The 16,959-nt window shown below is 40.8% G+C and overlaps 1 protein-coding gene across 7 annotated transcripts in view; it reads left to right on the forward strand.

Annotated features, from left to right (window-relative positions):
• Positions 1 to 661: 661 nt before the first annotated feature.
• uimc1 (ubiquitin interaction motif containing 1) overlaps positions 662 to 16,959 on the forward strand; it is a 28,305-nt gene continuing 12,007 nt past the window's right edge. Inside the window, exons 1-6 of one of the 7 annotated variants that reach the window (XM_062048845.1) lie at positions 662 to 795; positions 4,311 to 4,432; positions 4,504 to 4,588; positions 8,371 to 8,489; positions 8,594 to 8,711; positions 8,842 to 8,990. In XM_062048845.1, coding sequence (XP_061904829.1) covers positions 4,325 to 4,432; positions 4,504 to 4,588; positions 8,371 to 8,489; positions 8,594 to 8,711; positions 8,842 to 8,990 — 579 coding nt within the window. In that variant the 5' untranslated portion in view covers positions 662 to 795; positions 4,311 to 4,324. Of the gene's footprint in view, positions 1,008 to 4,304; positions 4,433 to 4,503; positions 4,589 to 8,370; positions 8,490 to 8,593; positions 8,712 to 8,841; positions 8,991 to 16,959 lie in introns of all 7 variants that reach the window. The other 6 variants (XM_062048847.1, XM_062048843.1, XM_062048844.1 and 3 more) reach the window with 6 other exon arrangements.

Raw genomic sequence — 16,959 nt, forward strand, 5'->3', positions numbered from 1 at the left:
TATATATATATATATATATATATATATATATATATATATATATATATATATATATATATATATATATATATATACACACACATATATATATATATATATATATATATATATATATATATATATATATATATATATATATATATATATATATATATATATATATATATATATATATATATATATATACATACAGTATATACATTGACTTTATATTCCAGCGAGTTAATCCGTTTTGTCATTTAACATCAATTAACATTGATGTTCATCAACATTTAACATTGTCACGTTATCGATGGGAAAATTAATTTTTAGACAATATGATTTGCCTATGCTAGGAGACACCGAGAGTGACAAGCGGTATAAAATGGATTAGAAAGGAAAGATAAAATATTAAAAAAAATAAAATAAAATTAAATTAAATTAAAACCCTTTTTTTTTTAACTTGGGACTTCCCGTAGGCCGGATTTTGGATGCTGGGGGACGGATCCGGCCCGTAGTTTGGGGACCACTGCCTTTGAGGGAACGTTGGGGATAACTGTATTTCCTTACTTCAGTTTGAAAGACGGTGCCTTCAAGTGGCAAAACATTAATGAGCGTGACAACCAAGCCGTGCTACAACCTACCCCACTCTCTAATGTTCCCACTTTGGACATGGGACTTCGATTCCCAGACGGAGAGTTGTTTTCTCCGACTGTCTTTGAAGGCGTCGTCACATAGGCGCGCTGACGTTGTCGTCACGTGACCACGCAGAGCGAAACAAACATGGCGCCGCGAAAGTGAGGCAAAAACTCCGCCGTGAGTGATTTTCGGCTCAATTAACTTCAGTTAACAGCGCTTGTTCCTTCCTGGTGTAATGGTGTGGATTTAGGTAGGGCACAATTCCCGTGTCTAGTACTTGCCGAGTGTGTACCGCCAATTAGCCTTGTTACTAAAGGTGCGCAAGTCCCTTTGTGTGTTGCACTTTGATGGCAAGAATAGCAGGACATCAAGGTAAACTCCATTTTGATGTAAGTTTGTTGCTTGTTGTTTGTAGCTTGGTCAACTTCATGTGCAGGTAGCCGCTGCTGCTGTCTTGTTATGCGCCCAGCCTTACTCGTGATACTGCTACTATAGCATGCTTTTAGTAGCTCTCCCATGTTAAATATGTCCTTGTTTTTGATATGCGCGTTAACCCAGTGGAGCTATATACTACTATACTAGTACAAAAGCCTTGTACTAAATGGCCATCGGGCTGTATGGTGCCGCTTGTCAACAGTTGGTAAGGATTTACGTTCCCAAATAGTTGTCGTCGTACTGTTGACGTCCTTCAAGTATGTTGTTCTCATGTTCTGTCACAGCGTGTGTGTGCTACTTAACATACATTACTGTCGTTTCTTTTTAGTCACCTCCTAACTCGGTTCACAGTCAATTTATACTGACGACTAAATGTTTTTTTTTTTTATATTTGGTGCTGATATTTTTTATTTTCAGATCGGTTGGTTATGGACACAATGACCAGTTCTTTCTAGAGATGTTATTGTAACAAAAGCTCATGGTACAATATGGCCACGGTACGATATTATTGTTGTCTATGTCAACCCCCCTCAAATACAGACTTAAAATGCCATAGTTTGTAAAATGAAGTGGCAGAAAGGTTTTAGAATGAACACACGTTTTAGTGTAATTGAACTAGGGCTGCAACTAACGACTAATTTGATAATCGATTAATCTGCCGATTATTACTTCGATTAATAATCGGATAAAAGAGACAAACTAAACTTATATCTTTTCCAGTATTTTATAGAAAAAAACCAGCATACTGGCACCATACTTATTTTGATTATTGTTTCTCAGCTGTTTGTACATGTTGCAGTTTATAAATAATATAAAAAATTGCCTCTGCGCATGCGCATAGCATAGATCCAACAAATCGATGACTAAATTAATCGCCAACTATTTTTATAATCGATTTAATCGATTTGTTGTTGCAGCCCTAAATTGAACACTAAACATAATTCTCAGATATTCTAATCACATTTACTACTACAACAATACACACACATATATATATATATATATATATATATATATATATATATATATATATATATATATATATATATATATATATATATATATATATATATATATATATATATATATATATATATATATGTAAATATATGTGTATATATGTAAATATATGTGTATATATGTGTGTGTATACGTTTATGTATATATATGTTTATGTTTGTATATATATATATATATATATATATATATATATATATATATATATATATATATATATATATATATATAAACACTACCGTTCAAAAGTTTGGGGTCACCCAAACAATTTTGTGGAATAGCCTTCATTTCTAAGAACAAGAATAGACTGTCAAGTTTCAGATGAAAGTTCTCTTTTTCTGGCCATTTTGAGCGTTTAATTGACCCCACGAATGTGATGCTCCAGAAACTCAATCTGCTCAAAGGAAGGTCAGTTTTGTAGCTTCTGTAACAAGCTAAACTGTTTTCAGATGTGTGAACATGATTGCACAAGGGTTTTCTAATCATCAATTAGCCTTCTGAGCCAATGAGCAAACACATTGTACCATTAGAACACTGGAGTGATAGTTGCTGGAAATGGGCCTCTATACACCTATGTAGATATTGCACCAAAAACCAGACATTTGCAGCTAGAATAGTCATTTACCACATTAGCAATGTATAGAGTGTATTTCTTTAAAGTTAAGACTAGTTTAAAGTTATCTTCATTGAAAAGTACAGTGCTTTTCCTTCAAAAATAAGGACATTTCAACGTGACCCCAAACTTTTGAACGGTAGTATATATATATATATATATATATATATATATATATATATATATATATATATATATATATATATATATAATATATATATATATATATATATATATATATATATATATATATATATATATATATATATATATATATATATATATATATATATATATATATATATATATATATATATATGTATATGTATCTCTCAAAGCAATCAATCAAAGTTTATTTATACAGCCCTTGATCACAAGCATTTCAAAGGGCTGCACAAGCCACAACAACATCCTCGGCTCAGATCCCACATCATACTGGAGCCCAAATAGAAAACGCTCTATAGCCCGCATACTTTTTTTTGGGCCCTGGGAATCACTGGGAATAAGCCAGAGTTCTTAGAACGCAGATTTCTGGCCGGGACATATGGTACAATACAATCAGCAAGATAGGATGGAGCTAGACCGTTTAGTATTTTATACGTAAGTAGTAAAACCTTAAAGTTACATCTTAAGTACACAGTAGGCCAGTGCAGTTGAGCCAGTATGGGCGTACTATGATCAAACGTTCTTGTTCTTGTATAAAAAAAAAAAAAGTCTAGCACTAGACATAGAGAGACCCGAAAATAATATGTTAAATTAATCGAGACGAGACATAACAAACTCATGAATAATGATCTCATCGTAGTGGTGGACAACATCGGTGAGAACATAATTTTATATCACTTTGAAAAATGCTGTTTCTCAGAAAAGTTACCTGACAATTTAATAGTTAATAATATAAATACCTCATAAATTAATGCTTGGCCTCGCTGGAATCAAATATATTTTCCGGGTGATGGTTTATCAAGTAGTTTCTCATATTACTTGTGTTCCCACTTCCCTGCAGTGTAGTTTCACCAAACTTCTTTATTATTTTTTTCTGTCCAGCGCATTTCCTACTTTAAACATGGATAACAAGTCTATTTAAACCATGGGTTGGTTCAATGTTAATGGAAATAAAAATGTGGGTCAAAACATCACAACTTTTTACTTGCTTGTGTGTTGTCTTGGAAACGCTCTAGACGGAGGTGTGCAGTACGCAGACCAAAGAGGTTGTATTTTCACCACGCTTTGTCTGTCTGTTGGCAACATAACTCAAGAAATTATGGATGGACTGTGTTAAAAATTTCAGTAAATGTCAGGCAAAAAAATCCTTTCCGAATTCCCAAACAGACCTCGCACGCTTGCGCTATGCAGGGAATGTTGGGAGATGTAGTTTACTTTTCAGACCGGCCATTTCAAAAGTGCCAGAAAAAAACTATGCGGACGAAGTTTTCATTTTATACCGTCAAACATTACGGAATTATTTTGATGATTGTGATGCCGCAGTATTTTCAATACCGGTACATCCCTATTATTCACTTGTTAGTCAGGAATGACAGTGACACCTAAATGCTGCAATATTTTTTTAGTTGAGAAGTGTTGTCAAGTTTCTGTTTATCTGTGTTTGTTTTTTGCAAAGTAACAGTTTAACCGAGCAATATGCCTCAGAGGAAACAAACTAACACAAGCAGGTGCATTGACCCTGAAAGCCAGTTGTTGAATGAAGACACACAGGAAGATGAAGCCTTTGATAATGGAGAGGAAAAGGTAAGCCAGTCTAAATTGTTGCACTAATAAAATGGGTTGTTAGTTATGGCTGTGTTTGTTTGTTGCTGCAGGATGGAAACTCAACTTCGCTTCTGCCTTCGTTTTCCGCCAGAGACAAACGGCGAAGAGAAAGGAAAAACAAAGCCAAACCTAAAGGTAGACTCACTGACACAGACACTATGCCTGCTTTTATTCGATATAGAATAATGCATCAACCTTATCAATCAAGCATTTGCCGCTCTTGGGACGTGGAGCGTCATGTTGCTGATGAGAAAGGAGCCTTAGCTGGTGCGCGAAGAAAAGGAGTTCCGGCTGGATCTACTCAGACTCATTTTTATGCACAGCAAGGCCTCCGGAACAAGGTCTTTTGAGTGGGGCTGGACTCTCTTCCACTCTAGCCTTACAAGCAGTGAGAGGCGACGGGGAGGGTTGGCAATACTTTCTACCCCGCGGCTCAGAGCCTGTATGTTGGAGTTTTACCCACTAGACGCGAGGGTAGCTTCCCTGCACCTCATGGTGGGGGCACGGGCTCTGACTGTTGTTTGTGCTTACGCCCCAAACAGCGGTTCAGAGTACCCGCCTTTTTTGTATTCACTAGAGCAGGGGTGGGCAATTAATTTTTACCGGGGGCCGCATGAGCAACCCGAGCACTGCTGGAGGGCCACATCGACAATATTTCAATTAAATTTTGCTCAATATTATTTTTGATATATACCGTAAGATAAATAATAATAATAATTAATAATAATAGTAATACTTCAACATAGTGTATGTAACAGCATTCCATGACTAATATAAATAAATTAACATTAATAATAAATGACAGTAAAATAAGCACACGTATGACTGAGGAGTCATAGTGTAACTTTGTGTGATGTTTGAGTTGTCCGACTTTTTGTGTGGCCATAAACGCACCAGTGGTTTAGTGCTATGCGTGTTGGTGACAGATGACAAGTTGGTTTTGGCCTGGTTTGTACGGCAGAAAATGACTAGTTTTTCGAGATAGAAGTGTTTTACTTATGTTTTTGGTGTGGTTATGGCCGAATATAAACAGTTTTGCTCAATAAAATGATCGATATAATTCCTGGCCTCGAAGCATCTCGATAGACGTTACAATAATTGAACGGTGTTGACGAACACCGTTAGGGCCGCTTGTTGTCACTGTCACTCAAAGTTGCATTGCAAAATTACATAGAATAAATATGTTTATTTTGTTTAGAATTCAGATGGGATTTGATTTGGTGCGCGGCATATATTTGCTGCGCGCAGCAGACGCTTGAGCAGTGCGCAATTGCGCAGGCACGCACCTTAGAGGGAACGTTGCATGGCAGTCCATGTCTTGTTGGAAACACGCCATTCTTCATCAACTTTTCTCTTTTTAGCGTCTCGGGTGTAAACCGTGCATCACTTGTCGCTGCATGTGCACCTTCACTCGCAGGTTACACACTGACACACGCCCATAAATAATAATTTTCAAAATAAAAGCAGCACAGTTGTATTGCGCGCACGACATAGATGTTTTTTCAACTTTATTTTGTAATTAATGATTGCAGCTGTTCACATTCACTCACAATCACGCACACGCATACGTCCACACGGAAGTAATACAAATAACGATTTTCAAAACAAAAGCAGCACCGTTGTATTGCACACTCGACATAGATACTTTTTAAAATTTATTTTGTAATTTATAATTGGCCTCACGCGGGCCGGACAGGGACGCACAAAGGGCCGGATGCGGCCCGCGGGCCGCAGAATGCCCAGGTCTGCACTAGAGGGAGTACTGGAGAGTGCTCCCCCAGGTAATTCCCTTATTCTGCTAGGGGACTTCAACGCTCACATTGGCAACAACAGTGAAACCTTGAGAGGCGTGATTGGGAGAAATGGCAACCCAGGTCTAAACCGCAGTGGTGTTTTGTTATTAGACTTTTGTGCTGGTCACAGATTATCCATAACGAACACTATGTTCAAACATTAGGGTATCCATATGTGCACTTGGCACCAGAACACCCTAGGCCGCAATTCAATAATCAACTTTGTGGTTGTCATCAGATTTGCAGTCCCATGTTTTGGCCACTCGGGTGAAGAGAGGGGCAGATTTTTGTACTGATCACCACCTCTTGGTGGGGGAGGATGCCGGTCAGACCTGGCAGGCCCAAACGCTTTTTGAGGGTCGGCTGGGAACGTCTAGCAGAGTCTCCTGTCAGAGAGAGTTTCAATTTCTACCTCCGGAAGAACGTTGAACATGTCACGAGGGAGACGTTGGACATTGAGTCCGAGTGGACCATGTTGCGTGTCTCTATTGTCGAGGCGGCCGATCCGAGATTTGGCTGCAAGGTGGTTGGAGCCTGTCGTGGCAGTAATCCCAGACCCCGCTGGTAGTGCTGAGGGTCCTGTCAAGCTGATGAAGTAATCCTATCGGGTCCTTTTGGCTTGTGGGACTCCGTAAGCAGCGGACAGGTACCATCAAGCCAAGCAGTGTCCGGTGCGGCATCTGCAGTGATGCGAACACTTTATCAATCCGTCGTGGTGATGAAGGAGCTGAGCCAGAAGGCAAAGCTATCAATTTACAGATCAATCTACGTTCCTACCCTCACCTATGGTCATGAGCTTTGGGTTATGACCGAAAGGACAATATCACGGGTGTAAGCGGTCGAGATGGGTTTCCTCCGTCGGGTGATGGGACACTTTATTACAGATCTGGTGAGAAGCTCTGTCATTCAGGAGGAGCTCAGAGTAAAGCCGCTGCTCCTCCACATCGAGAGGAGCAAGCTGAGGTGGTCCGGCCCCGAATGCCTCCCTGAAGTGGTGTTTAGGGCATGTCTGACCATTAGGAGGCCACGGGGAAGACACAGGATACGATAGGTGAACTATGTATCGCGGCTGGCCTGGGAACGCCTCAGGATCCCTCTGGAGGAGCTGGAGGAAGTAGCTGGGGAGAGGGAAATCTTGGCTCCTCTGCTTAGGCTGTTGCCCCCGCGACCCGAACTCGGATAAGCAGGAGAAGATGGGTGGATGATGGATGGATGGTGTTTTAAAAGCTGCACACTGGTATTTTGACTATTGATTAACTCCTGGCAGGTTTAGAACTCTAATAGACTCAATGTATAGAATTGTGTCATTGATTAATTCTTAACGTTTTAGCAATCTAATAGTTTGTATGTTTAATCTTATGATACAATCGCATTGGTGCCTAAAGGCTGTTTGTGTGTGGTGTGTGTGCGTTAGTGTTTGGGATTCTGCCTTTTTATATTGCACTGCAAATTTACGCTGCTTTAAAAAGTACTTGAAGTGATGTAGACAAATTTTAGATGGCTGGCGTTGGCTAAAATGATAGTTGAAGTTATTTTTCACACACGTCTCACTTACATTTGTTAGCTAGCGAGTAAGATACAAGCTAACACTTTTACTGAGTTGAGACCGCATCCTCTCTTGAGATGTCCGACATCATGCCTCCGCTTTAAATGCTCGTGTATCACAGATGCACTGCCAGAAAAAACACGGTCCGCTGTGCAAAATAAGCAATGTATTCATGTCTTTAACAAGAATAGGAGGAAATTGTCTCACACTTAACATGTTTTAACTGGCGATGTTTTTGCATGTGGCGTCACAAACCCACTCACGCCCGGAAATTTTTCATTGTTATTGTCGACAAATTTAATTGTCGACGACACATTTTTTTGTCGACCATATCGAATAATCATTGCACCCCGAGTGGACAAATGTTTATTTTGAACATCATGTTAAAGATGTTGCGCGAGTACTCTTCTTTTAGACTTTTTGCTTAGGTAAAATGAAACACGATTCATATTGTTATTGGAAATTAATCCACAGCAACTCTATGATCAATATGATTAAAAAAATGATGGTTTGACAGTAAATATTCTTTCTAAAAAAAGAAAACAAAAAATGGCCTATGATTGACTTTTTGTGCTCAGAGATGACAGAGGAAGAGATGATGGCCTTGGCTTTGCGTCTAAGCGCTCAAGAAGCCAACGTCAGCGCTCGCAGAGTGCAGCAGGAAGAAGAAGCCATGATGAACGCTATCAAAGAAAGTGTGAGTATATCCATCCATCCATTTTCTAGTACACATTTAATACATCAATAGGTTTTTTAAAACTGCAGATAGTTGTTTATTTACTGTCGTAGATGTTTTCCCAGAGTCAGAGCATGCTGATGGAAGAAGACTCCTCGCTGACGTGGCGCTCTCCAGCAGAGTCCAACATCAACGTGACAGCGTCAGGAGATTTCTGCACCTCGGGTGCCAACCTGAGCCAAGGTGGGTCAAGGAGAAGACCTCTACTTTGGTTTGTATGTGCATTTGCTTGCTTCTGTGCAAGGAATAAGGCCACTCAGTTCAGCTAAACCTCCTGACCTATGTACCGTATGTATTGGTGTTGTAATTGTAGAAATCAAAGGAAAAGGACAAAGTCACGACAATAAAAAGAAGAAAAGGGGAGAAAACCCTCCGCCAGAGTTGATGCAAACTCACCAAATCTGCTCTGGGGCATCACCCAGCAGCTCGGAGTCATTGCCTGGACTTTTGGACTCACCTCAGGTAATGTTTACCATATTCTACAGACTATAGAGCGCACCGGGTTATAAGCTACACCCACTAAATTTAATGGAGGAAATATTTTTTTATATATTAGCCACACCGGGCTATAAGCCGCAGGTAAATACGGTGTGAAATGAGTTATTTACACATAAATAGTTTGAAAATGTTTATTTACATATCTCAGTTGTTTCCAAACGGTGTCTGTAACACAGCAGTAAAATGGCTGATCAAACGCAACAGAAGTCATCGTCATGGACCCACTACCTTCAGAAGCTAGCTCTTCAATCAACTAAACAGACTCAAAAACTCCACCGTGACGTTTTGGTGAATTTACTGAGGAATGTGTGAAACTGAAACAATACAAAAAGAATGCCATTGTAAGTTAATAATAATAACAGACACTCGTAGACATGTTAGCGGATTGGCTAATGCTAACGACGTTAGCTTCATTACATTACGATAGTGCGTACAAATATGCATGAAAACACTCCTACAGACATTACACATGGGACAATTTAGTAAGTACGAATTGTTTTAGTTAAATTGTGTAACTTATAAATATTGCTTTGAGTGATAAATGAAGAATCCTTTCGGGAAGAAACGCTATGGACAGTTTTACTTTCGGTTCAAGGCATTAAAACAGGAAATACATTTTCAACCTGCAACACCTGCAGTGAGCAAACGCGTCCAAAAGATGGCGCCATAGCACAATCATCCATCCATTTTCTATCTCTTATCCCTCTGGAGAGAGGGAGGGTTGGAGTATGCAGAGTCGTATATAGAGCAGTATAGACAACATGGTTTCAAGCAATCTCCTCATTGATTGGTCAGAAGTCACTCATGTGACTACAGGGCACCATGTTGCATACCAGTTTGAAGGCACTTTCTCATTATACATTTATTTTAACTCAATCAAATTTAAACATTTAAAATGTTTACTTGTATAGCCCTTAATCACAAGCCACAACAACATCCTCGTCTCAGATCCCACATCAGGGCAAGAAAAATCTCAACCCAATGGGAACACCAAGAATCCCTGGAAGGGACGTGATGTGGGAATCCCCCCGTGGGTGACCGGTGCAATGGATGCTGTGTGGATATACATTTATTTTAACTCAATCAATCAAACATTTAAAATGTTTACTTGTATAGCCCTTAATCACAAGCCACAACAACATCCTCGTCTCAGATCCCACATCAGGGCAAGAAAAATCTCAACCCAATGGGAACACCAAGAATCCCTGGAAGGGACGTGATGTGGGAATCCCCCCGTGCGTGACCGGTGCAATGGATGCTGTGTGGATACAGTTAATAATGTTGGAGTCTAGTCCATAGTGGGGCCAGCTGGGGATCATCTTGAATGGAGACAAGTCAGCTGAGCGGCCACGTCACCAACTGATGCAAAGAGGAGTGGTCCATCCTGGGTCCCGACTTTGAACAACTAGCGCCTCATCTGTGGAGGCTGATCCGTGGTCACCTGATAACCTCTCCACGCAGTAGAGGGGGGCAGAGCAGCAAAGGGAGACAGCAGATCAACGGCTCTAAAAAGGGGTATATATAAAGGCTTGAGTATACAAATGAGTTTTAAGATGGGACTTAAATGCTTCTACTGAGGTAGAATCTCTAACTGTTACCGGTAGGGCATTCCAGAGTACTGGAGCCCGAATAGAAAATGCTCTAAGGATCGCAGACTTTTTTAGGCTCTGGGTATCATTAATATGCCGGAGTTCTTTAAACGCAGATTTCTTGTAAACATATTGTACATTTAGCAAGATAGGATGGAACTACACCGTTTAGTATTTTATACGTATGTAGTAAAACCTTACAGTCGCATCTTAAGTGCACAGGAAGCCAGTGCAGGTGAGCCAGGATAGGCGTAATATGATCAAACTTTCTTGTTCTTGTCAAAAGTCCAGCAGCCGCATTTTGTACCAACTGTAATCTTTTAATGCTAGACATAGGAAGACATGAAAATATTATGTTACAGTAATCAAAGATGAAAGGTAATGAACGCATGAATAATGATTACAGCGTCGGTGGTGGACAAAATGGGACACATTTTAGCGATATTACGAAGATGAAAGAAGGCTGTTTTAGTAAGTTAAGTTAACTTAACTTAACTCTTTATGTGTGACTTAAATGAGAGAGTTAGGTCGAAGAAAATACCGAGTTTCTGTACCAAGTCGCTTTGTGTAATTGTTTTCTTGTCAAATGTTAAGGTGGTATTATTAAATAGGTGTCGGTGTCTAGCAGGACCGATAATCAGCATTTCCGTTTTCTTAGCGTTAAGATGCAAAAAAGTGCTGGACATCCATTATTTAATTTAATTTAGACACGCCTCTAGTTGACTACAATCTGCCGTGTTGGTCAGCTTTAGGGGCATGTAGATTTGGGTGTCATCAGCATAACAGTGAAAACTAACACCGTATTTGCGTATGATGTCACCTAGCGGCAGCATGTAGATGCTGAAGAGTGCAGGGAAAAGAACCAAATCTTGTGGAACTCTGCACGTTGCCTTAACATACTCCGAAGTCACATTGTTATTGGAGACGCACAGCATCCGGTCAGTAAGATAGGAGTTAAACCAAGAAAAGGCTAAGTCTGACATACCAATACGTGTTTTGGTACGTTCTAATTGAATATTATGATCAACGTTTTCGAAAGCAGCGCTAAGATCAAGTAGCAGCAACACGGATGACGTATCAGCATCCAGGGCCGGCCCGTGCCATAGGCCGTATAGGCAAATGCTAAGGGCGCCGTCCATCAGGGGGCGCCACGCCAGTGCCACAAATGTTGGAGAAAAAAAAAAAAGGTTGGTACTATTATTTTTAAATACAAAAAATTATCCCACATTAATTAAAATGCAAAGTAAAGCCTATTTAATAGAAATATTATTTGTTACAACATTAAGCCCCCCCACCCAGAGAGACGTGCGCTCTTTGTGTGTGTGTGTGAGAGAGTGTGAGTGTGGGGAGGGAAGAGAGAGAGGGGGGAGGGGGGCGTGTCTGATCATGGCGGAGCTGCAGTCGAGTTTGTTACATGGAGATATTTTCACTACTTTTCTTTTGTCGAGCACAAAGAAAATAACATTTTAGTTAAATGTAAATTGTGCTTTGGATCAAAGATCCCATCTACTGCCCAAAACAGCAATTCAAATGTGCTGAAACAAGCTACATAAGCAACATGCTTCGATGAAGCTAGTAAAGAGAGACAGAGACTCCGATGCCACTTTCCCTCCACCATCACCACTTAAGGATTAACTCTGCCTCTGCTCATCATTCAGCACTGAAGGTACACACTCTGTCAATCAATGTTCCCTGTAAGTGTTCATGTGTGAGCAAACGCAAAAACTCCCTGAGCATTCAATGGAGCCCATGTGAGCAACATCAGACGTGCACACTGTGGCTACACCAGCAGCACACCTGTCCCAAACCTGACTAAATAAAAACTTTAATCTCCATCCATCCATCCATTTTTTACTGCTTGTCCCTTTCGGGGTCGCTGGAGCCTATCTCAGCTGCATTCAGGCGGAAGGCGGGGTACATCCTGGACAAGTCCCCACCCATCGCAGGGCCAACACAGATAGACAGACAACATTCTCTTATTATTATAATCAAATTACAGCAGTCATTTCCATTTCTAATACAAGTGTTTAGGCCCACTTACAATGACAATAACAACAAATATTGTTTTTCATGAACTGTGTACTTGTATTGTTTGTCTGGGTGGAGGTCCTGCTTTGGAAATAATTTGTACCCCTTTCAGACATTGCATTTAGTTCCCATTAAAACATTCGCATGTTGCACAATGAGATGTAAGCAGGGGATCATGTGTACATTCCTGCAACTTAATATATTTTTATTAGTATTTATTTAATATACTAACAGCATTTAATGATTAATATTTATAAATTAAGATTCCTGATAAATGACACTAGAATAAGCACACATTTGATTGGTAAATCATAGTGTAACGACCTGGAATGACACTTTATCTGTGGTGTTGGAATTGTCCCACTTTTTGTGTGGCTGTAAACGCATCACTGGCTAAGTGCCATATGTGCATGTGTTGGCGCAAGTGAGAAAGAAAGAGCGGCTGCTGTTGATATAACAAAGTTGCTTTTGGTCTGGTTTGTACTGCAGAAAATGACCAGTTTTGCTAGATATCATTTTTTTACTAATGTTTTGGTGATGTGTTTATGGCCGACAATAAAGAGTTTTGCTCAGTAAAGTGATGGATGGAATTCATGTCCTCAAAGCGTCTCGACAGATGTTACAATATTTGAACAATGATGACGAAAACTGTTTTCTCTGTCGTGTCCGTGTGTCGAAAATTGTTATGCGCTTATTTTTTATTTGATTTTGTGCGTGGCATAGATTTGCCGTGCGCAGAGGACGCTTGAGCAGTGCGCAATTGCACAGGCACGCACCTTAGAGGGAACGTTGCTGTCAATTCTCTTATATACTCTTTCATTCTAGACTTCTAGAGTGTTTGATTATCACATCACTCTAAATGTATAGACTATAAAGTTCACAAACATAAAGAGGGATGCTAGAGGGCCAGGCCAATCTTTCCTTATCTCTAAACTAAAACTGGGGAAACGTGTAGAGTGTTCTGGGCTTCAGACATGATTTTGTGTCAGAATTCCTTGAGGAAAAAATGCATGGTTAGGCTTTGTGTATGTAGTGTGTGCCTTTCTTGCTTTTCAGCTATGTTGTTATTATGCTGTTTGTTACTTATGTATGTTATGTTGCAGCTATTTAAAATAGTTTTGTCAATTTGTTCTGGCCTGAAACAAATTGGCCTTTTGAAACATATCTTTGTCTTTGTGTGTTGTATGTAGACCACATTGCTTAGCAGAGTTCAGTGATGCAAATGCATGTCAAGTTGATCAACACATTGTATTATTCTCCAGTGCAATAACAGTACTGAAATGAAGGCTAAAAGGGCATTAAAGGGAGCTTTAAAAAAAAAAGAAGAAGTAACTAAATAGTTACTTTTCACAGTAACGCATTACTTTTTGGTGTAAGTAACTGAGTTACTTTTAAAATGAAGTAACTAGTAACTGTAACTAGTTACTGGTTTTCAGTAACTAACCCAACACTGGTGATAGTAACCTGTCTTTTTAGCATTAAGCTAATGTTACATGATTCGGCAATTGCTAATCAATCAATCATCAATCAATCAATCAATGTTTATTTATATAGCCCTAAATCACAAGTGTCTCAAAGGGCTGTACAAGCCACAACGACATCCTCGGTACAGAGCCCACATACGGGCAAGGAAAAACTCACCCCAGTGGGACGTCGGTGAATGACTATGAGAAACCTTGGAGAGGACCGCATATGTGGGTAACCCCCCCCCCCCTCTAGGGGAGACCGAAAGCAATGGATGTCGAGTGGGTCTGACATAACATTGTGAAAGTCCAGTCCACAGTGGATCCAACACATCAGCGGGAGTCCAGTCCACAGCGGGGCCAACAGGAATAAATAGCTAGTTCTGTTTTAACGTCGGGTTAATATTGTGGAGGGGGCTAAATTGTTATGGAAAATAATAATGTAACGTTAGGTAATTACAATACTCCCACGGTCCCACCTTACATTCCTCAGAGACATTTGTATTAGATCTTTTAAGCAGGTGTTTTTTGTTTACATTGTTTTTGCCTTCTGGTTAGCTAATGTTTGCCCTGCAGGTAATAGTCACTTTTCCACCCCTTTATACATAAGGTATAGTTGTAAGCCTAGTTGTTAAAGTGCACATCATTAATGTTAATTAAGCAATATCACATGAGAGGGAATGCTGTTTTTTAATTTGAGCACTGCTGTGATTCGGTTAAAGATAATCATAACATAACATTCTCATATAATATATTATACTGTTACTTTGCATTCTGCTATTCAGCATTTCACTGTAATGATGACAATAAATTGTTAGATATTCATTTTTTATTTTTTGTATTCATTTATTTATTCACATTTTTTTTATCTTGTTAACTATTCTGATTGTTAATTTGCTTTCTTTAAGTAAAAAAAAAGGTCAAAGACAAAGCTATTCGGTTTCTTGTGAGTATATACACTTCACTGCCGATGTGGGGGGGCGCCACCTAAAATCTTGCCTAGGGCGCCAGATTGGTTAGGGCCGGGCCTGTCAGCATCCATAGTTGGCAATAGGTCATTAGTAATTTTTGCGAGGGCTGTCTCCAAAGAGTGATTTGTCCTGAAATCAGTCTGAAAGGGTTCACAGAGATTGTTAGACGCTAAGTGTTCATTTAGCTGCTGTGCAACAATTTTTTTGAGAATTCTGTAGATAAAGGGAAGGTGGGACACCGGCCGGTAGTTTACCATGAGGTCAGGATCGAGGTTAGGTTTTATGAGCAGAGGATGAATAACCACTTTTTTGAATGCTAGGGGAACAGTGCCAGAGAAAAGTGGTAAGTTAATCATATTTAGCACTGATGGTCCTAATATTACAAACAGCTCCTTGGTAAGTTTCCCAGGAAGTGGGTCAAGTAAACATGTTTACAAGTTGCAGGAGTTCCTCTAATGTTATTTCTTCAAAAAGAGAGAGATTATTTTGGAGGACAATATCAGTCGTACATACATTTGAATCTGTGTTAATAGAACCCAGTTGGAGCTGGGACGCATTATCTTTAATCTCCTTTCTAATGAGTTCCATCCATCCATCTTCAACCGCTTATCCGGAATCGGGTCGCGGGGACAGCAGCTCCAGCAAAGACCCCCAGACTTCCCTCTCCAGAGCAACATTTGCGACTTCCTCCTGGGGAATCCCGAAGCGTTCCCAGGCCAGAGAGGAGATGTAATCCCCCCATCTGGTCCTTGGCCTGCCGCGTGGCCTCCTCCCAGTGGGACGTGCAACGAGGACCTCCCTAGGGAGACGCTCGTGAGGCATCCGCACGAGATGCCCGAACCACCTAAGCTGGCTCCTTTCCAAGCGAAGGAGCAGCGGCTCTACTCCGAGTCTCTCTCGGGTGACTGCACTTCTCACCCTATCTCTAAGGGAGATGCCAGCCACCCTTCTGAGGAAACTCATTTCGGCCGCTTGTATCCGCGATCTTATTCTTTCGGTCATTACCCACACTTCATGACCATAGGTGAGAGTAGGAATGTAGATAGCTCTGTAGACCGAGAGCTTTGCCTTCTGGCTCAGCTCCCGTTTCGTCACAACAGTGCGGCAGAGAGACTGCAATACTGCCCCAGCTGCTCCGATTCTCCGGCTGATTTCCTTCTCCATCTTTCCCTCACTCGTGAACAAGACCCCGAGATACTTAAACTCCTCCACCTGGGACAGAGTCCTGTCCTCTACCCGGACTGTACAAACCATCGGTTTCCTGCTGAGAACCACGGCCTCAGATTTGGAGATGCTGATCCTCATTCCAGCCGCTGAACACTCGGCTGCGAACCGATCCAGTGAGAGCTGAAGGTCACGAACCGAAGGTGCCATCAGGACCACATCATCTGCAAACAGCAGTGACGCAACCTTTAGCCCCCCGAGACGTATACCCTCTCCGCCATGGCCACGACTCCGCCTAGAAATCCTGTCCATGAAAATCACAAACAGGATAGGTGACAGAGCGCAGCCCTGGCGGAGACCAACCCCCACTGGAAACGGATCCGACTTACATCCAAGCACCCGGACACAACTCTCGCTTTGGTTGTACAGAGATTGGATGGCCCTCAGCAGGGTTCCCCTCACTCCGTACTCCCTCAGCACCTCCCACAAGATCTCCCGAGGGACGCGGTCATACGCCTTCTCCAAATCCACAAAACACATGTAGACTGGATAGGCATACTCCCAGGCCCTCTCCAGGATTCCCGCAAGCGTAAAGAGTTGGTCAGTTGTTCCACGACCAGGACGGAATCCACATTGCTCCTCTTGAATCTGAGGTTCGACTATCGGCCGGACCCTTCTTTCCAGTACCTTGGCGTAAACTTTCCCAGGGAGGCTGAGT

The sequence above is a fragment of the Entelurus aequoreus genome, linkage group LG05 (genome assembly GCF_033978785.1).
Source record: "Entelurus aequoreus isolate RoL-2023_Sb linkage group LG05, RoL_Eaeq_v1.1, whole genome shotgun sequence".
Classification (NCBI taxonomy): Eukaryota; Metazoa; Chordata; class Actinopteri; order Syngnathiformes; family Syngnathidae; genus Entelurus; species Entelurus aequoreus.